This window comes from Geotrypetes seraphini, chromosome 10 (genome assembly GCF_902459505.1).
Source record: "Geotrypetes seraphini chromosome 10, aGeoSer1.1, whole genome shotgun sequence".
Taxonomy (NCBI): domain Eukaryota; kingdom Metazoa; phylum Chordata; class Amphibia; order Gymnophiona; family Dermophiidae; genus Geotrypetes; species Geotrypetes seraphini.
Genome location: NC_047093.1, coordinates 107079130 through 107103726, shown reverse-complemented (window position 1 = coordinate 107103726; position 24597 = coordinate 107079130). Strand labels below are relative to the sequence as shown.

The following is a 24597-nucleotide window of genomic DNA, read 5'->3' as shown; positions in this document are numbered from 1 at the left end:
ACTTATGGGAGAAAAAATTGTTTGCATCCAAATATAAGAAAAAATCACGACAAAATTGAAGATTTCTCTGAAATGGTACGTGATGGGTAATTTTTGATGTAATATTCATGATCAGCACCCAAAATTCTATAAGAAACACCCAGCAGTGTTCAGGAAGCAAAAACTTTGTTGTGCAGTGTTATCTCCTTTCTTTGTCAAACTCTGGCCTCAAGTCCACGTCAATCAGAGTCCATCTTAGTGCTATAGCAGCTTTTCATGAGCCAGTCCATGGAAAACTCCTCTCAGCTCATCCCTTGGTGTCCAGGTTCATGCGGGGTCTTTTTAATCTGAAACCTCCTCTTAAAGCCCCTCCTGTTGTCTGGGATCTTAATGTAGTTCTTTCCGCTTTAATGAAGCCTCCATTTGAACCCTTGGCTACTGCTTCTTTCAAGTTTCTCACTTGGAAGGTGCTTTTCCTTATTGCTCTAACCTCTGCCAGGAGGGTCAGTGAGCTACATGCACTAGTGTCGGATCCACCTTTTACAGTCTTTCATCATGACAAGGTGGTTCTGCGTACACATCCAAAGTTTCTCCCGAAGGTTGTCTCTGAATTCCATCTCAACCAATCCATAGTTCTGCCTGTCTTCTTTCCGAAACCTCACTCTCATTCTGGAGAACAGGCTCTACATACTTTGGACTGTAAGAGGGCTCTGGCTTACTATTTAGACCGTACTAAGCCCCATAGATCATTCCCTCAACTCTTTCTGTCCTTTGATCCGAATAAATTGGGACGTCCTGTTTCTAAACGTACGTTGTCTAATTGGCTGGCAGCGTGCATTTCATTCTGTTATGCTCAGACCGGTCTGACACTGGAAGGTTCTGTCACAGCCCATAAAGTCCGAGCTATGGCAGCATCTGTAGCTTTCCTCCGGTCCACGCCCATTGAGGAAATCTGCAAAGCTGCCACTTGGTCCTCAGTTCATACTTTTACATCTCATTATTGTCTGGACACTTTTTCCAGACGGGATGGACACTTCGGCCAATCTGTTTTGCAAAATTTGTTTTCATAATAGCCAACCTTCCCTCCATCCCTCTTTTTGTTAGCTTGGAGGTCACCCATCAGTCAAGAATAGCTGCCTGCTTGTCCTGGGATAAAGCACAGTTACTTACCGTAACAGGTGTTATCCAGGGACAGCAGGCAGATATTCTTGCGTCCCTCCCACCTCCCCGGGTTGGCTTCTTAGCTGGCTTATCATAACTGGGGACCGCGCGCCTCTGTCGGGCGGGAAGGCACTCGCGCGTGCGCGGTGCGGCCTACCAGAACTTTCTAAGTTCTTAGAGTGCAATCACTCTAAAATTGTCCGTACCGGGGCTCCGTCGGTGCCGTCACCCATCAGTCAAGAATATCTGCCTGCTGTCCCTGGATAACACCTGTTACAGTAAGTAACTGTGCTTTTGGAGCACTCTGATTTTTTTTTTTTGTGTGTGTGTGTAATGCATTTGCAAGCAATGCAGTTATAATCTTGCATAGTAGTTTAATTGCTTTCGTCCACTACTTATGAGAAATTCAGGAAGTGCCTAAAAATACATCTGTTCCTGAAGTATCTAGACAGCTGACCCGTACATCTCATCCTCCTCAGCAACGGTTCTTTTGATCTATTAACCACCATCTTTCACCTCTTTTAAGTTCAATCAATTTGAATCCTTCTTTGAATCTTTTGTAAACCACATAGAACTTCACGGTACTGCGGTATATAAACTGTTGTTATTATTATTATTATTATTATATAGTCTGGGGGGGAGGGCTACTTTTATTTGATATCTTACAGTCTTTGATGGCCTTGAGCAGTTTCTCAACACGCGTTACTGGTTACGTGAGCCACTTGTTGGGGATATGGGGCACTGCGCGAGTCTTCCACCCCCCTTCTTCCTTAATGGGTGCTGCCACAAGGGATCCCATGCCTGCCTGCCTGCCTGTCTGCCCGCTGAGGCCACTGCCGCCATTGGGGATCCCATGCCCTCTTTCCTGCCCGCTCCCCTTCCGCCGACGCTGACCTGGAAGGCTTACATCAGAAAGAAGCCTTCTTGTTCAGCGTGGGATCCCAGTTACCTCCTTCCAGGTGGGCTACTCTTTCCTGCCTTCAGCAGCACTTGTTGCAGGGATGCAGGCAGCGGCTCTTGCGCGCTACACGTGGCCGACCCGGAAGCCTTCTCTCCAGTGTCAGAGCTGACATCAGAAGGAAGGCTTTTGGATCAGCCACAAGCATGTAAGAGCCGCTGCCTGTATCCCTGCAACAAGTGCTGCTGAAGGCAGGAAGGACCAGCCCAGCTGGATGGCCCTGAAGGAAGTGAATGCCGCCCTGGAGCGAGCAAGTAAGGGAGAGAGGGGACATGATCTGGGAGGGCGGGGGAAGGAGCGCATTGGGACCTGGGAGGGGCATGATTTTAGGACAAAGGCAGGGAGGGGGGCATGAACTCGGGATACAGAATGTGCATGAATGTGGGACACAGAAGGGAGGGAGGAAGGGGTCACTAACTTGGGACATAGGAGGGAGAGAATAGAAAGGGAGAATTTTTAGGCATAGAGAGGATTGAGGTAGAGATGTATGGGGAAGAGAAGGACGAGAGGGAGAAATGTTGGATATGGTGGTGGAGAGGGAACAGATTGAAGGGGCTGCAAGGAGGAGGAATGCTGGACATAGTGATTGAGGGAGAGAAGTGGCATGGTCCTGGAGAGGAGTAATAGAAGTAGAAATGGGCATGGGGCTGGTGAGCAGTGGTGAAAAATGCTTCACATGATCCGGGGATGAGAGAGGGAGAAATGTTGGATGTGGTAGTAGAGGGGATGGGAGAGATGCATCCTGAATCTCTCTTTCCCCACTCTCTTTGCAGCAAGAAGGGAGGGAATGAGAGAACGACAGATGGACAGTGAGAGAGAGAGAGACATGGTGTCAATATGGGTAGAGGAGAAAGGAAGAAAAGTTGGACTCATGGAGGGACAGAGAGAGATGTTGGTTGGGAAAAGGAATGAGGTCTGGAGGAGAGGAACATTGCAGGAGGCAGAAAGAAAGAAATATTGGATGCACGATCAGAAGGAAGTGCAACCAGAGACTCATGAAATCACCAGCCATCAAAGGAATGAAAAATGATTTTATTTTCAATTTTTGAAATGTGTCAGTTTTGAGAATTTATATCTGCTGCCTATATTTTGTGCTATATTTGTCTAGTTTTCTATAGTTGTCACATTGCATATTTTAAAGTCATCTGCCTTGACCTCTTGGGAAAAAAACACAAATATTTATTTATTTATTTAGATTTTTATCCCGTCCTCCCAGTAGCTCAGAATGGTTTACAAGTAAACATTCACAATTGAGTGAATTGGACATACAAGATTATACAGTAGATTTAAATACTTGGATTTACAAGACTGTGCAGCAGTTTAGATATAGGGACTATACAGCAAATGAAGAACAGTAGTTTAAATATAAATAGTTTAGTTTAGATACAAGTTATTTGAGTATAGGCTGAGAGTGGACTATACAGAAATTTAGGCAGAAGATTAGAATGGAGAAAGAAGGGTAGAGGTGGGGTTTAAGGGGGTTGGGTGTAGACTGAGGGTGACCTTTAGTTGAAGAGGAGGGTCTTTACCATTTTCTCTATGTACAGTATGCTTTGTGTTTTTTAAATTTTGTTGTTTCCATTATGTATTAATAAGATTATATTGTGTGTATATGAAAAATGAATGGAAGAAATTGCATTACAATTAGTACTATTATTATGGGGGTTGGGTCTGGGGGCGGAGCTTGGGCAGGGATACTCGGTTGATATTTGTTAAAATTAGTGGATACTTGGCTTGAAGAAGTTGAGAACCTCTGGCCTAGGGTGTAGTTAGAGCAGGAGTTATCCACATGACAACTAGGATTACTATATGCCCTCTTTTAAAAGGACATATCCTCCTTTTGGACTTCAGTCAGATATGTCCACCAGGATGTTGGTTTTTATTTTTAATTTTTAGGAAAATATCTTTCACTTATGTGCCTATGGCCAACACACCTGCCCACATAATAAGAGAAACCATCTCTGGCCCATTAGTCAGTCTGGACACATGGGGGTGCAAAAGAGACAATAAGACAAAGCATAAGTTTTGGCTTCCACCCAAAACACTAAGGGCTCCTTTTACGAAGGTGCGCTAGCGGTTTTATCGCACGCACCGGATTAGCGCGCGATAAAATGTACTGCCTGCTCAAAAGAAGGCGGTAGCGGCTAGCGCGTGCTATTCCGTGCGTTAAAGCCCTAGCGCGCCTTTGTAAAAGGAGCCCTAAGTTTAAATCGAAACCAGGCAGAAAAAAGATTTGGGGCCAGTTTCAGCACAGTAACTAAAACTGAAATTTGGTCGGCCTCTAAATCTGATACAGTGGCAGTTTTTAAACTGTTAGTACATCGTTCACCTTTATTTGATATACACCTATCAATATATATCATTATCCCAGGACAAGTAGGCAGCATATTCTTACAAATGGGTGACGTCATCCACGGAACCGGGTGAAAGAACATTGCACATTCTGGACTGCCAGAAAACCTTGGCCTTTTTTCTCTCTTGAGCAGACAAGCCTATAGAAAGTCCACCCAGCTTTTTGTTCCTTTCTGTCTGATTCAAAATGATCCCAGTGCACTTTCATCTATTTGCAGTGTTGGCCCACTATGAACAGATTGATGGCAAGCCAATTTCCACACATTCCTTTGTATCCCATTTTATAAGAGGACTGACCAATATAAATTCTCCCCTTAAGGATCTGTCCATGTTTTAGGACTTCAGTGTGGTATTGGATCAGTTAATGAAAAAAACTTTTCAACCCCTAGGCATAGCATCTCTTAAGCATCTCATTTGGAAGACCATGTTTCTCATAGCAAAAAAGAGTCAGTGAATTGTAGGCCCTGATCAAATACTCTCCCTATATGCTTTCTTTTACAACAGAGTATTTCTCCATACTCATCCCAAGTTCCTTCCCAGAGTTGTCTTGGCTTTTCATCTCAACAATCCATTTTCCTTTCATCCTTCCCTGCACCCCATGAGTCGCCAGTGGAGAAGGTTTTGTCCTCTCTAGACTGCAGGCAAGACCTGCTCTATTACCTTCGAGACACCAAATCCTTTTGCAAATCCACTCAGCTTTTTTCACCATCAGTCCTAAAAACCTGGACCTACCCACATCCAAGTAGGACTATTTATCCTTGTGGTTATTGTTTTCTGCTGTGACAAAACAGATAAGTTCCTGCCTTGCCGCAAAGGAGCTCATAGACTTGGAGACATGGCTTCTTTGATAGCCCACCTTATTAAAACATAGAAACATAGAAATAGACGGCAGATAAGGGCCACGGCCCATCTAGTCTGCCCACCCCAATGACCCTCCCCTACCTTTCTCTGTGAATAGATCCCACGTGTCTATCCCATTTGGCCTTAAAATCAGACACGTTGCTGGCCTCAATAACCTGAAGTGGAAGACTATTCCAGCGATCAACCACCCTTTCAATGAAAAAGAATTTCCTGGTGTCCCCATGCAGTTTCCCACCCCTGATTTTCCACCGATGCCCCCTTGTTGCTGCGGGACCCTTGAAAAAGAAGATATCTTCTTCCACCTTGATGCGGCCCGTGAGATAGTTGAATGTCTCGATCATGTCACCCCTCTCTGCGTTCCTCGAGTGAGTACAGCTGCAACTTATCCAGCTGTTCCTCGTACGGGAGATCCTTGAGTCCCGAGACCATCCGGGTGGCCATTCTCTGGACCGACTTCAGTCTCAGCACATCCTTACGGTAATGCAGCCTCCAGAATTGCACACAGTATTCCAGGTGGGGCCTCACCATGGATCTATACAACGGCATAATGACTTCAGGCTTATGGCTGACGAAACTCCTGCATATGCAACCTATGATTTGCCTTGTCTTGGATGAAGCTTGCTCCACTTGATTGGCAGTCTTCATGTTCTCACTGACGATCACCCCTAAGTCTCGTTCTGCTTCAGTTCTTGTTAGGATCTCGCCATTAAGGGTGTAAGTCTTGCATGGATTTTGGCTGCCCAGGTGCATGACTTTGCATTTTTTGACATTGAAGCTGAGTTGCCAGGACCTAGACCAGCGCTCCAGTAGGAGTAGGTCGTGCATCATGTTGTCGGACATTGAATTTATGTCTGTTGTGCTTTTGCCCACTACATTGCTTAGTTTGGCGTCATTGGCGAATAATGTTATTTTACCTCGCAGCCCTTCTGCCAAGTCTCTTATAAAGATGTTGAATAGGATCGGGCCCAGGACCGAGCCCTGCGGCACTCCACTGATTACCTCCATCATTTCAGAGGGGGTGCCGATCACCACTACCCTCTGAAGCCTACCTCCAAGCCAGTTCCCAACCCATTTCATCAATGTGTCGCCCCGCCCAATCCTATAGAACTCATCTTGCTCAGCAACCTGCGGTGTGGTACGCTATCGAATGCTTTACTGAAGTCCAGGTATACGATGTCCAGGGACTCCCCAACATCCAGTCAAAGAAGCTGATCAGTTTGGATTGGCAGGATCTCCCCTTAGTAAATCCATGTTGACGGGAATCCCGTAGATTCTCCTCGTTCATGATCGTATCCAATTGGCGTTTGATTAGAGTTTCCATTAGTTTGCACACTATTGATATGAGACTCACCGGTCTGTAGTTTACTGTCTCCATCTTGGAGCCTTTCTTGTGGAGCGGAATGACGTTAGCCGTCTTCCAGTCCAACGGGACGTTACCCGTACTAAGGGAGAGATTGAAGAGTGCGGATAGCGGTTCCGCCAAGACTTCACACAACTCCCTGAGCACCCTGGGGTGTAGGTTGTCAGGCCACATTGCCTTGTTAACCTTAAGCTTTGACAGCTCGCAGTAGACACCGCTGGGTGTAAACTCGAAATTACTAAACGGGTCATCTGCGTCAACCCTTGTCTGTAGCTGAGGGCCGAGTCCTGACGCCTCGTAGGTGAAGGCTGAGCAGAAGTATTCATTTAACAGTAATCCAATAAACTTTCTACTAAGCTATATGGATTGCAATGAATTAAAGGTTGGATTACAATCTCAGAAATGGGGGTAGGCAATACAAGTCCTTGAAGACAGCAAGCTCGTTTTCTTGAGATCTACAACAAATATGTTGGAAGTAAATTTTGTAAATTTTGTAAAAAACAAAAGGAATTGACCCCAAAATATCCACAAAGAAGAAAATCCAGAGAAAACTAAAAAAACTCTGTGGAGTGACGATGTTCCCAAATGGATTTTATTTGAAAGTATCAAAGTTCCAAAGGTACACTAAAATCATCCACATAGAAGTAAATCATCCACATAAGAGCCTTAAAGGACCTAGTCCACTAGGGATACAGGACCCAACACGGTCCGCATTTCAACAAAAAGTCTTCTTCAGGGGTCCCTGGGGGTCCTATAAAGGTGAGTACGTGGGAAACAATTGTGTGGTGAATTTTGTATTAGTGAGCTACTCTTTTGCAGGTTTTATATAGAGTTGTCACATGGTCATCACCCTATAATTCATGAAACACTATAGTTCATTAAACACAACTGCCGTGTTTCCCCGAAAATAAGACCTATCCCGATTTTTAAAGATGCTCCTAATATAAGCCCTACCCCAAAAATAAGCCCTAGTTAAGGTAGACCACCGAAGCCACCCTGACACTCTCCAATTCCATCCCTGACACTACATAGTGCTGCCCGATTTGCCAATCATCTCTCCATTCCTCTCCTCTACCCCAATTCTTCTTCTTTCCTCTCTCTCCCCCCCTTGTGCAACATCTTTCCTCGCCTCTCACCCATCCACTTGTGCAGCAGCTCTGAGGCCTCCAAAAACAGCAGCAGCACTCTTAATGGGCTGTTTCGCAGTCTTCCCCACCAGAGCCTTACCTTCCCTCTGCAGCGTTTTTCTATCTCTCCCTCATATCCCTCTGTGCAGCGGAACCCCACCGATCCTCCCACTGTGAGCCTGACATACATACCTCCACTTCGAAGCCTTCAAAACAGCAGCGACGGATTGGGGGCGGAGCTTAACTAAGATGGTGGCCTGAAGAGATGCCGACACGATTTTTATTAAAAATTTACCTAACCTTATGGTGAAAAGGAAATCCAAAGCCTAGGTTTTCCCGGAAGAATCTGCAATTCAGATCAGGCTGATAGACTCCTTTGTGCAGCATGACTCGGAGCCCTTTCTGCATGACAACTGAAGCACTTGCAGGCTTGAAGACAGTCAGTTTCTGGGCACAAGACTGCAGATCCAAGAGGATACTGAAATGAGATCTCCGCAACGCCCCTTCTTCACTCTGTAAGAGATCTCGTGCAGTCTGAGCTGCCACTATACAGTTTTTTTGTGATTTTTTGTTTTTTCCCCTCTATTTTTACCATGCACCCCTGACGAAGGTTTGTCCGAAACACGGACCGTGTCGGGTCCCCTGATTGGTAAAAGGGTTTGCATATGATAATTTTTTGTCACAAATAAATCAAGCCTACGTCTTGTACAGATCTGCAGTTTTGTCTTGTTTGCTCTTGGTTGTTTTTTTACTGCAGTTTAGGTTGGAACCTTTCTTTTTGTTTTGTTGCCTTGAATGCAGCAACCAGAGGAAGCCTCAGCAGGAGGGAATGTGCTAGCTGAGGCACAGGAGCCCTCCCTCGAGGGTGTCAGCTTATCCCCAGAGGAGCGAAGTCCTCCGGCTCGTCAAAGCGGCGGCGGGAGCAGCTGGAGTGGTGAAGGAGCTGCCGACGCAAGGCCTGATTCAGGACGCTCCCACACTGACCTGACAGGGCGGGGGATCTAGCCCTGTGAGGAGACAGGAGGAGAGCTTCTTGCCAGCATTGCAGCTGGAGGGGAGATTGGAACCAAGACAAATTTTTTTGAAGATTCCTACTACTGCAAATACAGGTACTGGTGTTTCTGCAGAGGGTTCCAGCACTGGGTTTCTGCCCCTACAGAAGCCTGAAGTCTTCAATATGGAGTCGATTTGGGAAGCTATATCTAATCTCCAGATCTCTCTGGGAAATCAGATGCAGCAACTTTCTCAACGTTGTACTACTGTACTTTCAAGTTTCAAGTTTATTTAAAATTTCTTATAGCACCCAATCAGCCTTCTAGGCGGTGCACAAATTTGTAAAAGCAAAAGACAAACTTTAACTAAAATACAGGTTTGAAGTGACAATACGTCACCAAACTATAACTATAAAAACTTTTAAAAACAATTAAAAACACAGACAAACAAGAACATAAGGTAAAAGGCAAGAGTAAAAGAAAACAATTAAGGAAAAACAAGAGGGAGGGCTGCTGTTAAACTCAATAGTATTTTTGCTCAAATGCCCTTAAAAGGACAGTTAGGCCTCAAAGGCATCAAGGAAGAGAAATGTCTTTAGCTTTGTCTTAAAGTTATTAAGATTTGATTCTTCGCGTAAATAATTTAGAATACTATTCCAGAGAGAGGGGGCAGTGACAGAGAAAATGGTAGACCTCAATTGTATATATAAACTTCAGTGACGGTATAGAGAAAAAGTTACTAGCTGTTGATCTTAGGGACCTATAAGGAATATATGGGGTAAGAAGATTATTTATAAATTCTGGTTGATTGTTTTGTCTAGTCTTAAATGTTAACAAAAGAATTTTGTAAGTGATTCTGTGTTCCACTGGCAACCAGTGGACTTCTTGCAAAAGGGGGTGACATGGTCAGATTTCTTTGCATTGAATATGATTTTTACAGTGGTGTTTTGTATTATCTGAAGTCTTCGTATTTCTTTTTTGGTTGTACCTTTATAAAGGGCATTACAATAGTCAATGCACGAGATCACAAGGGAGTGAATCAAAATGTTCAAGGATGCGGCATCTAGTAGTTTCGATAATGATCTGATAGTACGTAGCCTATAAAAGCAACGTTGGACCACTGTACTGACATGAAGATGGTAATTAAATTTGTGATCAAAAGTTACTCCAAGTAATTTAAGTGAAGATATGGTTTGAATAGGTTGAAATTTGAATGTAAGAGAGGTCTGCAAAGAAAGTCCTTTCTTGTTGGGAAAGATCATTACTTTGGATTTTTCAATGTTCAACAAAAGCATATGTACGTCCAATCAAGAGTTAATCTTGAGTACCTGATTGTAAAAACCGCTTAGATAACCTTGATAGGCGGTATATAAAATCCTAATAAACTTGAAACTTGATCTTTTCCAATTTTTGATTTATAACCATTATTTCTGAAGGATTCTTTAGATCTATCGGGTGTATTACTTTCAGAAAGTTTGGAATTAAAAACTAAAGTTTCAAGTTTGGAAAATAAATCGGAGGACCTTGACACCAGATTAAAAACTTTGGAAATACAAGCACTAACTTGGGTTAAGGATAGTGCAAGGCTTCATTTCAAGCAAAAAATGGTGGAAAATTCAATAAGAAGATATAATTTGTGGATTATTAACTTTCCAAAAGTGTTTTCTTTATCTGCAATAGTTATGTTTAAACGTTATTTAAATGAAGTTTTGAAAGTACCTGAGTCCTCTTATCCTCTTCTCTCCAAAATATATTACCTACCTAAAAGAATTAGGTCGCAAAATCCCAATCAGCAGAATTTATCTGCTGATAGTTTACAGTGTTCTCCCCAGAATTTTTTTCCAGCCGGGTGGTATGAAAAAGTAGCTGGGTGGGGTGGGACAGGGAAATTTGGTGGTTAGAATAGGGTCATTAAATCCAGTGGTGTACCTAGTATATATGACAGAGAGAAGGCTTCCAGCTGAGGTGTAGGATGTGGGTAGGAACCTTTTCCCATGGCTTTGTGCATTGCAGCACTCAGGGAGCCGGCCCGAAGACGCCGCGTTGATCGCTTCAGAACACTGTCTTGGGCCCGATGGAGGTGCCAGCCCTGTGGACTGGCAGAAAATTTCTGCGCACAGGCACCATTCCACAGACTGGCGGTTGAAGAACACTGCACTAGAGCACCAACACACGAATTGTAAAACTAAACAAGTCAGATCCTGCACAGTCAATTGATTTTGTACAGTCAGTGCTAACAGAAAACTATGTCCTTTTCATACACACAGAACAGAGAAACACCCTCACCCAATATGGAATAATCACAAATTAAAAATAGAAATATGTAGACAAAAGTTAAATTAATGCAACACCACAGAAACAGTGACACATGTCCCCTAATACTGTACAAAATATAAAGACAGTAGATGTAAATTTGAAAAAAACTGATACATAACAATCACCACATTAAAAACAAATAGAAATAAAACAAATAACAAGAAATAAGAAAATACAATTTTATTGGACTAATCCATTTTTTAGTTAGCTTTCAGAGGCCAAATCTTTCTTCAAGACAGTACAGTATACAGCTGTTATGATATCCTGTCCTGACCTGAGGAAAGGGGTTTAGTCCAAAAGAAATAGCCTTATTTCCATTTCTTATTTATAAAGTTTTATCAATACAGTTACAATACTACTTGATTCTATGTAAAGCAACAAAAAATATCTCTTTCTACCTTTTGTAGTTTCTGCTTTAATCATCTTCTCTTCGCTCTTTTCTTTCTATACAGCGTTTGTCCTCTCTCCCTTTGATGCAACATCTGCCCTCTATCTTTGCCCCTTCCACCCAGCCTCTGCTCTCTCTACCCCTTCCATCCACTGTCCACCCTCTCTCTGCCCTTTCCATCTAGTGTCCGCCATCTCTCTCTTCCATACGGCATCTTCCGTCTTTTTATGTCCCTTCAATAAACTGTATATCAGTGGTCTCAAACCCGCGGCCCGCCAGGTACTATTTTGAGGCCCTCGGTATGTTTATGATAATCACAAAAGTAAAATAAAACAGTTTCTTGATCACATGTCTCTTTAGCTATAAATTACAATATTATTATTACGACTTAGCCAAAAGGAAAGATTTATAAACTATAAAAAGTTTTACCTCATGCAAAATTGTCATTTCTTTAATAAGACATTAACTATTTTTTTCTGCGGCCCTCCAAATACCTACAAATCAAAAATGTGGCCCTGCAAAGGGTTTGAGTTTGAGACCACTGCTGTATATCCTGTGCCCTTTCTCTCCTTTATACATGATTCATTTCAGCTTCATCCCCTCTCCATTTTTCTGTCTCCACTCCCTCCCCTATGCTCTGGCATCTCTCTCTTCTACTTTCCTTCCTTCCTGCCCACTCCACCCCATGGTCTGGCATCTCTATCTCCTTCCCTTCCCTCCCCCCCATGCTCTTGCATCTCTCTCCTCTCCTATCTCTCCCTCTCTGTTCTGGCACCTCCTCTCCTTCCTTTCCCTCTGGTCTGGCATTTGTCTCCTTAGTTTCCCTTCCCTTCTCCTTGCCCTAGCATCTCTCCTCTCCCCCTCCCCCTCCATTATCTGGCATCTCCTCTCCTTCCTTCCTTTCTCTCCCTCCCTCCTTCCTTTCCCCTGGTCTGGCATCTCCCTCCTACCTCCCATGCCCTGACATCTCTCCCTCCATGGTCTAGTATCGCCTTTCCTTTCCCTCCTTCCCATAGTTTTGGCATCTCTTTTTCCTCTCCTCTCCCTTCCTGGTCTTCCTTCTCCTTCCTTCCCTCTCTCTCCCCAGTTGGGTGCAGCAGCAGCAGCATTTCTCTTCCCCCTTCCCCATCCCCTCTCACTCTTCTTCTCCACTACTCTTCCCCTATCCATTCTCCTCCTCCACTGCTCTCCCCTCAGTCCTGCTGCAGCTTTCCCTCTTCCATTTTAAATCCAGCAGCACTCTCTTCTGTTCCCAATCCAGCAGCACCTCTCCCTCTCACCTCCCTCCACCACTCAGCTCCAACAGCACCTCTCCCTCCCCTCTACTTCCGTTTCCCCCACTGACTAGCTGCAGCACCTCTCCTTTCCACCCCCAGGGCCAGCAGCACCTCTCCTCTCTGACTAGCAGGGCTTCTCTCCCTTCCCTTACCCACTCACCTCCCAGGTCTAGCACACCACTCCCTTCTCTCCTCTTTTCCTCTCCTTCTATCAGCACCCCTCCCTCTTATCTCCCAGGTTCATTGGCACCACTCCCCCCTCCCGATTAACAGGCTCTCTATTGTAACTTGTCTGACTGCTGCCGTAGCTTTAGCGAGTAAATTCCCTCCAGCAGCCTCGGGGCCTTCGAGGAAGAAGGAAGTTACATCATTGGAGGTGGAGCTGCAGAAGGGATTTGATTCGATAACACTACTGCAGCTGTCAGGCAAATTACAATAAGGAGAGAGCGGTGCTGCTGCTAGTCCAAGGTATAGAGAATAGAAAATGACAGTAGCAGCAGGAAGGCAGGAAGCATGCCGGCGCTGCGTTTCCCCAAAGCAATTTTTTACCTACCCAGGCCCGTCTTCCTGATCGGAAAGCCGCCCATCGCAAACACACACCAAATACAAATTGCAGGCTAGTGCCGCCTTAGCCCGTAGCGAACGCATGCTCCAGGGCTCTAACATGTGTGTGTGCCGGCTTCCCTTCTCTTCTCCCCCCCCCCCTCCGGACATAACTTCCGGTTTCGGAGGAAAGAGAAGGGAAGCCGGCATGCACACGTTAGAGCCCCAGAGCATAAGTTCGCTTTGAGCTAAGGCGTCAAATCTCCAAGCCGGTTTTTTTTTTGTTGTTTTTTTTTTTAATGTTGAGCAGCAGGCAGCAGCAGAATTCACCAGCGGATGATAGCTGGGCGGTCATCTAAATTAGCTGGTCGGACCGCCCGGCTAAAAAGCCCTAGGGAAAACACTGGTTTAGATTTATCTAATTTCCTGGAGAGGTCGGACACTGAGACTCAAGTACTTGCTACTTTATTAGTACAATTTGCTATTGATTCAGATAGGGAATGGATGCTTAAGTTGTTTTTAAAATATAAAGATGTTTATCCCAGGACAAGCAGGCAGGTATTCTCACTAGTGGGTGATGTCATCAGACAGAGCCCCGGTACGGACGTCTCACAAGCACGTGTTGCTTGTAGAAACTTAAAGTTTCTAGATGCCCGCACCGCGCATGCGCCGGTGCCTTCCTACCCGGAGATCCGGGCGTGTCTCCTCAGTTCTTTCTTTTCCGCGGAGCTGAGAAGTTCAACTTCTTCATGCGCTAGCTGAATTCAGTTAAATTTGCCTTCCTTGTCCGCGTTTTCGTTTTCTTTTAATTACAGTTAACAGTTCTTTTCTTTTTCAGTAAAAAAAAAAAAAAAAAAAAGAAGATTATTTCCTCCGGCAGGTCGAACGGGCCGGCCACGTGGCTCAGGCCCACTGGCTTCGACCTAGCGGCGGAGATTTTCCGGCCTATGTCCCGGCCAATCACCGGGTTTAAAAAGTGCAGCAAGTGCCAACGCGCGATTTCACTCACGGACCCTCACCGGCGCTGTTTGCAGTGTTTGGGCCCTGACCACATCCCGAAATCGTGCGGGCCTTGCTCTACCCTTACGGCACGCTCATTCAAGCGGCGTTGCCTATTGTGGGAATCGATGTTCAAGATGGACGCAGCTAAGGATCCCTCAGCCTCCACTTCATCTGATACCTCCCCGGTTCGGGCGAAACCGGCATCGACCACTCCTGCATCGAGTGTGGTGAAACCGGCATCGCTCACCCCGACACCATCCACGAGCTCGACGTCGGTGCCTGCCCCGGTCTCCTCGGTTCAGGTACCTCTTCCTTCCACAGTGCCACCAATGGTCATCAAAGTGCCGAAAGCTACTAAGCAGAAGCACTCGGCCTCGAAGGAGCGCGATGTCCGTGCAGGAGGACCCCCTTTCGGTGCGGATCCCTCCTTATCGGCTTCGCTACGGTCCGTGCTGGAAGCTCAATTCGTTGAGCTCATGCAGACCATCGGACCCGGGCTCATCGCTGCCATACAGGGTGACCTCCCGGTACCGGTCCAAAGGGGCGGTCCGCCCCCTCCCCCTCCCCCACACCGTTCGACCTCGACAACCGACGAGGACGAACGGGGGAGGGCGGCGATGCCCACGCGGCAAGCCTCGCTTACCGATATGCCGCCATTAGAACCCATTACGCCTCCGCGCCAACATGGGACCAGACCTCCGATCGATACTCGAAGCCCTGGGCATAGTCAGGAAGAGTTCTTCCGTACTCCTTACCAGACTTGGGTAGCATCGCAAGAACCCGCATCGCAAACCCAGTTGCGATCCACTGCTTCCAGCCCTATCCACTTGGGGGCCTCGGGAGACCATGCGATGCACAGACGATCCCGATCCCCGTCCCGCCACCGAGACGGGCACCGATCGAGACACTCATCCTGGCACTCCTCACGCCATTCGGAGGTGTCACCGCAGAAAAAACTGCAACGTAGGGGATACTCCTCATCAGAGGTGTCCCCCCCGAGGGGCCCGGAGTACGAGGAGACACTGGTGCCCGATTCTCCTTATCACTCCCCGATGTCCACGGACCTGGAGGCCTCCTCCTCCTCCAGCCCGTCCCACAGACCGACGCTGGCGGAACAATTGTCCTTCTCATCATTCCTCCGACAAATGGCGGAGGATCTGGATGTGACCCTTGACACGGGCTCCCGATACTCCAAAGAGTATCTGGACACCATGCATTTACCTAACCCTCCAACGGAGTCGCTTCGGCTCCCCTTGCATAAATTACTGGACCAGACCTTCATGCAGTGCTTCGAAACGCCGTATTCCATACCGGCGATCCCCAGCAAACTCGATGCTCGATACCGCATCGTGCACCATAAAGGGTTCGAGGGCCCTCAACTCTCCCACCAATCCCTACTGGTCGAGTCCTCCCTTAAACGCTCTCATCCCTCCCAGGTCTACGCCTCTGTACCGCCGGGCCGAGAGGGGAGAACGATGGACAAATTTGGTAGAAAATTCTACCAAAACTCCATGATGGCGTCACGGGTGCTAAACTACAACTTCTTTTTCTCTTCCTATCTGGAGTTCTTCTTGCCGGTGCTCCGCAAGTTCACTCCGTTCATAGACAACCAAGCTCGATTCGAGTTCGAGGAAGTGGTAGCCTCCCTCTCCCAATTACGCCTCCAGCTGATGCAATCCTCCTTCGATGCATTCGAACTCTCGGCACGCGCCGCCGCAAGCGCGGTAGCTATGCGTCGCCTGGCATGGCTCCGTACTATCGATATGGATCCCAACCTACAGGACAGACTCGCCAACGTACCGTGTGCTGGAGCTGACCTGTTCGATGAGTCTATCGAAACTGTTACCAAGAAGCTGTCGGATCATGAAAAATCCTTTCAATCCATCCTGCGGCCCAAACCCAAACCTCAACAGTCTCGACCTTCCAGGCCACCCCTGATTTACCAGCGGCGTTACATGCCCAGACAAACGCCTGCTGCGAGACAGCCTGCGAAGAGACAACCTCCCCAGAAGTCTCAGCAAAAACCTCAGCCACCGGCGGTACCTAAGGCTCCCCAGCCCTTTTGACGCCCCCCCCCGGGAGCATAACCTCGGCCTCTCCCATAGGGGGCCGCCTCCATCTTTTTTACCATCGATGGGAGGCCATAACCACGGACCTATGGGTCCTCACCATCATAAGAGAAGGATACTCTCTTCAATTCCACCGGGTCCCCCCGGACCATCCTCCAAGAGAGTATCCTTCAAGCTCGACGCAGACCGCCCTGCTTCTTCAGGAAGTCCAAACCTTACTTCAGCTTCGGGCTGTCGAGCCGGTCCCGTCAGACCAATTGAACCGAGGGTTTTACTCCCGGTACTTCCTCGTCCCGAAGAAAACGGGCGACCTGCGACCCATTTTAGACCTTCGAGCCCTCAACAAGTTCCTGGTCAAAGAGAAGTTTCGCATGTTGACTTTGGCTTCTCTATACCCCCTCCTCGAGCAGAACGACTGGTTATGCTCCCTGGATCTCAAGGAGGCCTACACTCACATCCCCATTCACCCGGCCTCCCGAAAGTTCCTCAGATTTCGGGTGGGAAATCTGCACCTACAGTATCGAGTGCTACCATTCGGCCTATCTTCGTCCCCCAGAGTCTTCACAAAGTGCCTGGTGGTAGTGGCCGCAGCACTCCGGGACAGGGGTCTACAGGTATTCCCATACCTCGACGACTGGCTCATCAAGGCCCCGTCAGCCCCAGAGGTCACTTCGGCGGCCTTGGCTACAACCTACTTCCTCCAGAATTTGGGCTTCGAGATCAACTTCTCCAAGTCTCATCTACAACCCACCCAGTCCCTCCCCTTCATCGGAGCGGTCCTGGACACCACCCGACTCCGAGCATTCCTGCCTCGGCAACGCATGGAGTCTCTTCTTCATCTCAGCCAGTCGGTGTCTACCCGCCAAACCCTACCGGCGAGACAACTGATGGTACTCCTGGGCCATATGGCCTCCACAGTACATGTGACACCCTTTGCCAGACTCCACCTCAGGATCCCCCAGTGGACCCTGGCATCACAGTGGAACCAAACGTCCGATCCACTATCCAAACGCATCTTAGTCACACCTGCTCTTCGGCAGTCTCTACTTTGGTGGATGACCTCTTCGAATCTATCCAGAGGTTTGCTGATGCACTCTCCCCCCCATCAGAAAGTTCTCACAACCGATTCGTCGAACTACGCATGGGGGGCCCACCTGGAGGGTCTCCGCACCCAAGGATTCTGGACCAGTGCGGAAAGACTACACCAAATCAATCTACTGGAACTCAGAGCCATCTTCAATGCGCTCCAAGCTTTCCAACACCTACTCCACGACATGGTAATCCTCATTCGCACAGACAATCAGGCCGCCATGTATTATATCAACAAGCAAGGAGGCACGGGCTCGGCCCTCCTTTGCCAGGAAGCTCTACGAGTCTGGGACTGGGCGGTGCGCCACAACACCCTACTCAGAGCAGTATACATCCAGAGGGAGAACAACGTCTTAGCAGACAAACTAAGCCGTCTGCTACAACCGCACGAATGGACTCTCCATTCCAGCCCCCTTCACCAAATTTTCACGCAATGGGGGACGCCCCAGATAGACCTCTTTGCGGCTCCCCACAACGCCAAACTGCCTCAGTTTTGCTCCAGGATCTACACTCCTCATCGCCTCGAGGCAGATGCTTTTCTACTGAACTGGGGGAAACTATTTCTATATGCGTTCCCACCATTCCCGCTGATCCAGAAGACTCTGGTCAAGCTGAAACTCGAACGGGCCACCATGATTCTAATAGCTCCTCGGTGGCCCAGACAACCTTGGTTCTCCCTCCTACTTCAACTCAGCAGCAGGGAACCAGTACCACTTCCAGTGTTTCCTTCACTGCTTACTCAACATCAAGGATCACTACTTCATCCCAACCTGCAGGCTCTCCACCTGACAGCTTGGTTCCTCTCAACGTAACCCCTCACCAATTCTCACAAGAAGTGAGGGAGGTCTTGGAAGCTTCCAGGAAGCCCGCCACTCGACAATGCTACTCCCAAAAATGGACCAGATTCTCCTCTTGGTGTGTTTCTAAGTCAACGGAACCTCAGCGAGCTTCCTTATCCTCCGTGCTGGACTATCTCCTACACCTATCTCAATCTGGGCTCAAGTCCACATCCATACGAGTCCACCTGAGCGCTATTGCGGCGTTCCACCAGCCCCTACAAGGGAAACCCCTCTCGGCCCATCCGGTGGTCGCCAGATTTATGAAAGGACTCTTCCATGTTAACCCTCCTCTCAAACCACCCCCAGTAGTTTGGGACCTCAATGTAGTCCTTTCCCACCTCATGAAGCCCCCGTTTGAACCACTCAACAGGGCCCCTCTGAAGTATCTCACCTGGAAAGTGCTTTTCCTTGTAGCCCTTACGTCCGCTCGCAGAGTCAGCGAACTCCAGGCATTGATGGCGGACCCACCATTCACAGTATTCCACCATGACAAGGTGGTCCTCCGCACTCACCCGAAATTCCTGCCTAAGGTGGTCTCCGAATTTCATCTCAACCAATCCATTGTACTTCCAGTATTCTTCCCTAAGCCTCATTCTCACCACGGACAATCGGCCCTTCACACTCTAGACTGCAAACGTGCCTTGGCTTTCTACCTGGATCGCACCAAGCCACACAGAACCACTCCTCAACTTTTTGTCTCCTTCGACCCTAACAAGTTGGGAAGACCCGTATCAAAGCGCACCATCTCTAATTGGATGGCGGCTTGTATCTCTTCCTGCTATGCCCAGGCTGGATTATCACTTCCTTGTAAGGTCACAGCCCATAAGGTCAGAGCAATGGCAGCCTCAGTAGCATTCCTCAGATCAACACCAATCGAGGAAATTTGCACCTGGTCCTCGGTTCACACATTCACCTCACATTATTGTCTGGATACCCTCTCCAGACGGGATGGACAGTTTGGCCAAACAGTATTGAAAAATTTATTCTCTTAAGTCGCCAACTCCCCCTCCATCCCACTGAGGTTAGCTTGGAGGTCACCCACTAGTGAGAATACCTGCCTGCTTGTCCTGGGATAAAGCAATGTTACTTACCGTAACAGTTGTTATCCAGGGACAGCAGGCAGCTATTCTCACGTCCCACCCACCTCCCCTGGGTTGGCTTCTCAGGCTAGCTACCTGAACTGAGGAGACACGCCCGGATCTCCGGGTAGGAAGGCACCGGCGCATGCGCGGTGCGGGCATCTAGAAACTTTAAGTTTCTACAAGCAACACGTGCTTGTGAGACGTCCGTACCGGGGCTCTGTCTGATGACATCACCCACTAGTGAGAATAGCTGCCTGCTGTCCCTGGATAACAACTGTTACGGTAAGTAACATTGCTTTCCTTCTTATCAAATAATATAAGAATGTATCCAGATGTATCTCATCCTACCCAGAAGAGAAGGAAGCAGTTTATTATTTTGAGACCTCAGGCTGTGAAGTTATGGGGTGACCTTTGTCCTGAGATACCCATCAGATATGTTTTTTATGAGCCACAGCAGTTATCTAAATTTATTTCATCTAAAGATGATAAACAATTAGCCCATTATTTCAATCTCTTAATTCGCTCAGAGAGGAATAGTTTGAGGGCATTCATGCCTCTTCTATAAGTTTTCCTGTTATCTTTTTTTTTCCTTTGGTAAATCTCAGTAATTTTCAGCTCAGTCTCCATACATATAGATTGTGGATTAACTATACCATGTAATATAATATTTGCCTGATATATATGATTCAGATTTTGTATTGTTTATTTTCTTTGCATCATATTTTTTCCTCTTTTTTGACTGATGTGAATGTCAAAAATTAATAAATAAAGCATTTTTAAAAAGCACAGCAGCGACGGCAGCGCTCTGTACAGGCTGCTTCGTGGCCTTCTCTCTGCCGCATCACTGATGTCATCGGGACCTTAAGGAACATGGGCCAATCAGAGCCTCAGGCCCTGATTTGCACCGGGGAGGGGAAGGCCTGCCATTTTGAAGAGGCGGGCTAGCTGGCTAGAGGGACTGGGCATCCCTTCGGCCAGCCATCTAAAGTAAGGTAAGGGGAAGAGGGTGGGGGTCATCGGAGGCATGGGGTGTGGTGGGTGTTGTGTGGCAGCGGGAGAGTGTGGATATTTCTCCCGGTGCTGGGGGGGGGTGTTGGTTGGTGGTGGGAGAGGTTGGGCATCTCTCCTGCTGCCGAGGGGTGTGTTGGTTGGTGGTGGGAGAGATTGGCCATCCCTCCAGCTGCTGAGGGAAGTGTTGGTTGGTAGTGCTGTGCTGGTTGGTGGCAGGAGAGATTGGCCATCTCTCCCTTTGCCGAGGGGTATGTTGGTTGGCGCCGCTGTGTTGGTTGGTGGCGGGAGAAATTGAGCATCTCTCCCGCTATTGGGTTTGTTTTTTTGGCGTTTATTCTGCGCATGTGCCCATCACTATCACCAGCGATGGACACATGCAAATTTAGTGAGTCTTTGCTACTCTCCGCCAACTTCATTTGCATGAGCGTTTTTTGGAAAATGGCTTACTTTTTTAAAATCGCTATTATAATGGCTGCAACAGCAGCCCGTCGGTTTTTTATGCACCTAGAATCTAGGCTTAGATCTAGAAAGCATTGGGTGTTAGAAAGAAAACTATTATCTCCAGAGTAAGGAAAAGACAGCCACAGAATGTAGTTTACTGCAATTTCGTAGCCAGAAGTGAATTTTATAACAATTACCACGGCCATTTGGAGCACAGCAAGGACTCTGTGTATTAGCACAGGTATGTTGAAAGAAAGCAGAGAGCCATTAGGTTCATATGTCTGAATGGCAAAGAGCTCTTTTTTACAGGGTCTGCATATCTTTGGCCAGTTGTATAATAATGAAGAAAGCTCCTTCCCAGCCCTAAACATGATGACAATTAAGTTTCAAGTTTTCCAAGTTTATTTAGTATTTAATATACTGCATTGGCAAATGCATCTCTATGGTTTACATTTAATATAAAGGTTAAAATAGAGTGGGAATTGAAAGTTACATTATAGACAAATAAAAGATAGATAACATATGATAAAATTTAAGTTAAAATACAATTGAAATTTTAATTTTAAATGTATGCTTCTAATTCCATATTGATGCTCACTGAGTCTGGCCTGAGATATAAATATATGCCGATTGAATAGAAGCTCCTAGTTAAATGCATCTGAAAATAGAAAAGATTTTAAGAGATTTGAAACATTCTAAATTGTTTTCGCCCCTGGCTTAACATTATTGCTTGGAATTCATCATAACCAACTTTTACCCCCTCTTCTACAAAGCTGCGCAGTAACGTCCCTGAAGCCTATAGAGATTTAAAGGGCTTCGGGGCTGTTGTTGCACGGCAGCCGGCTTTGTAGAAGAGGGGGTTAAATTATGGTGTATTATAATTATAATAGTTTTCATTTAACATCGAATATGAGAGGTATTGATCTTGGATTCTCATGGCCAAGCTTTGTAGTAAAGGATCTCCTGATATCAAAGGTTGTGTTTAGTGTCTGAGCAAATGTTTTTTTCCTGTGGTCAGTTAAGCACAGTGGTGTAGTAAGGGTAGGAGGCGCCCCAATGCCCTTCTCTCTGCATCCCCACTCCTTCTGAGCCCCCTGCTACTTCCCGCCCTCCCAATCTACACTTGCGCTCTCCCTCCCCCTGCTTGTACCTCTTACTCTTAGCCAGCACAAGTGGCTTGTGCAAGCATGCTCCTCGCACAAGCATTGGATTTCCCTCCGATGTCATTTCCTGTCCCCGTGACCCAGAAGTGATTCAGAGGGGAACCAGGCTGGCATGAGCAACAGACAGAAGTTGCTTGTGTTAGCGAAGATAATACGGAGGTATGAGGTGGGGGGAGGGATGGTGCTAGGGTGGCATGGGGTGGCAGGGTGGGGCAGAGAGGTGCCAGTGCCCCCACTGACTTGGTGCCTGGGGCTGTCCGCATCCTCTGCACCCTCCTTACTATGTCACTGGTTGGGCAGCATATCACCACCCGCTCTGTATGCAGACATGGTAGTTGAGCAAGATCTGAAATTCTATTTTTGTTTGTTTGAAGATTTTCCAGATTCTAAAGCAGCAGTTGAAGACTTAAGATATTGCTTGGATAGAACCAACCAAAGACAGCAACTGTTGATGTCCCTTAAAACTGCACTGGAGACAAGATTGCTGCATCCAGGTCTGTGTTTCTGTCAAAATAAATAGTGAGGATGTTGAGACCCTCATGGATGCTTACTGATGAATGTTCCATGCCTATAGACCCTTATGTGATTTCTGGCTTTGTTTATGATTTTTCTCTGTTAAGAATCCTTTCTGCTTCTCCCATGTCTTTCTTATTCTATATCGGAGATAATACATTTGAAGCACTATTATGTGCTGCTGATAATGCATGAAGTGCTAAGTAAAGCTTTTTATCCCAGGAAAACAGGCAGCGTATTCTCACAGATTTAAGTGATGTCAACCATGGAGCCTTGTACGGACAGTGCAAAAGTGTACTTTTAACTTCTTTAAAAGTTTCAAGATTGCCTATACTGCACATACACGAGTACCTTCCTGCCTGATGCTGGCTCGTGGGCCCATCAGTTCTTAGTTTTCCGCAGTGCTAAGAAGGCATGTGTTGTTGGAGTCTCTCCAATTGTGCTATTTTTTCCCTTTTTTTATGTCTTCCTGTATCGTTTTTATTCATTACTTTGCTTTTTTGGGGTACTTTAATTTCTCAGGAGTTTTTCTTGAAAATTTTACTTTTTAGTTTTTGGGCCTTAAGCTGGTTTTCCGGCTAGCGGCATCAACTCGTTTTCAGCCCCAAATTTACTCAACAATCGGAGAAAAAATTGATTCCTTCGATCTTGCATAGGTAGTTTTTCCCTTGATGTCAAAGCCTTCTACTGGCTTCAAGATTTGTTCTTGGTGCAATAGGGCCATATCAGTCACTGATCCGCACAATTGGTGTCTTCAGTACCTTGGTCCTGAGCACTGGGTAGACTCTTGTCAACGTTGTTCAAAGTTACAAAAACATTCTTTGAAGGCTCGACTTCTACAGCAGGAGAAACATTTTGGACTTCAAGATTTATCACAAATGTCCTCTACTCCAGATGTCGACACAATCGCCGCATCATTCAATGTCAACTTCTTTGGTACCGATGCCGACACCATCCAGTAAACAGGCTAAAAATAATTCCCATGCCTCATCTCGCCAAATGACATCGGCATCTCTAGCATCGAGTAAGTCGATGCATACCAAACAGTGTTATAGTAATATAGTAAATGACAGTAGATAAAGACCTGAATGGTCCATCCAGTCTGCCCATAAGTTATGCCCATTAAAAATACATAATTAAATTAATTTGTCTCTGTCGTTACAAGAAGTGTCACCTCTGAGGCGTGCCTCGACATTGAGGTCACCAATGCCTCAACACCTTGTACCATCAGTACCATCCACACCTTTAGAACTACATCCCTCCAATCAAGATCAACTTCGCGAGCTGTTTCAACAGGAGCTAGCAACGATGATTTGAAGCCAACTATACTCCACAACGTCATGCTCCTTCTGGAAGAACAGTTTTACATCTCCAGTTTTACAACACAAGGATGCTTTTGATGTAACTTCCAGAGCAACAGCCTTGTCCATTGCAATGAGACGACAAGTGTGGCTTCATGAATCAGGCTTGAGGCTCACTGTTCAAAACCGCCTTGCAAATTCACCTTTTATGAGAGATGAACTTTTCAGTAATCACATTGAAAAAACTATGCAGATGATCACCAGGCAAGATTGCTGTATGACCTCTTCCTCAGTCTCTAAATCGCATGATCCTAAACAGTCAACTACATCATTTAAAAAGTGCTACACTATGCCATCAACATCTTCCACAACTCTGGCTCCAAAGCACTCTAGAAACCAACGTTCTCAAACTCCTACTTAATAGAAGTTCACTCAACCTCTTAGCACACTCTGAAATGCATAGTCAGTGCTCTATAACCTCTATCCTCATCCACTGGAGGTTCACTCATCCTCTACCATTAACCCTGGTCAGCTTGCTTGGAGGGAAATAAGAATATGCTTTACCTTTACCAGAACTCTATTCAGACACTCTGCAAAGAGAGTTCTCTATCAATTTCTGAACACTATCAAGGGGTTCCATTCTTATATCAAACCAGATAGGAGGTCATCTGCTAATTCTTGACCTCCATGCTCTTCACATATACTTTTTTTTTTAAAGTACCCTTCCAGAAGCAGAACCAATGGCAGTGTTCTTGAGGTCTCATGGAAGCCCA

At 46.5% G+C, this 24597-nt stretch overlaps 1 protein-coding gene across 2 annotated transcripts in view; it reads left to right on the top strand.

The window, feature by feature from the left end:
• ANAPC2 (anaphase promoting complex subunit 2) overlaps positions 1–24597 on the top strand; it is a 139669-nt gene that overhangs the window by 56816 nt on the left and 58256 nt on the right. For both annotated transcript variants that reach the window (XM_033960663.1, XM_033960664.1), the window contains exon 6: positions 22385–22504. In XM_033960663.1, coding sequence (XP_033816554.1) covers positions 22385–22504 — 120 coding nt within the window. The remainder of the gene's footprint in view (positions 1–22384; positions 22505–24597) is intronic.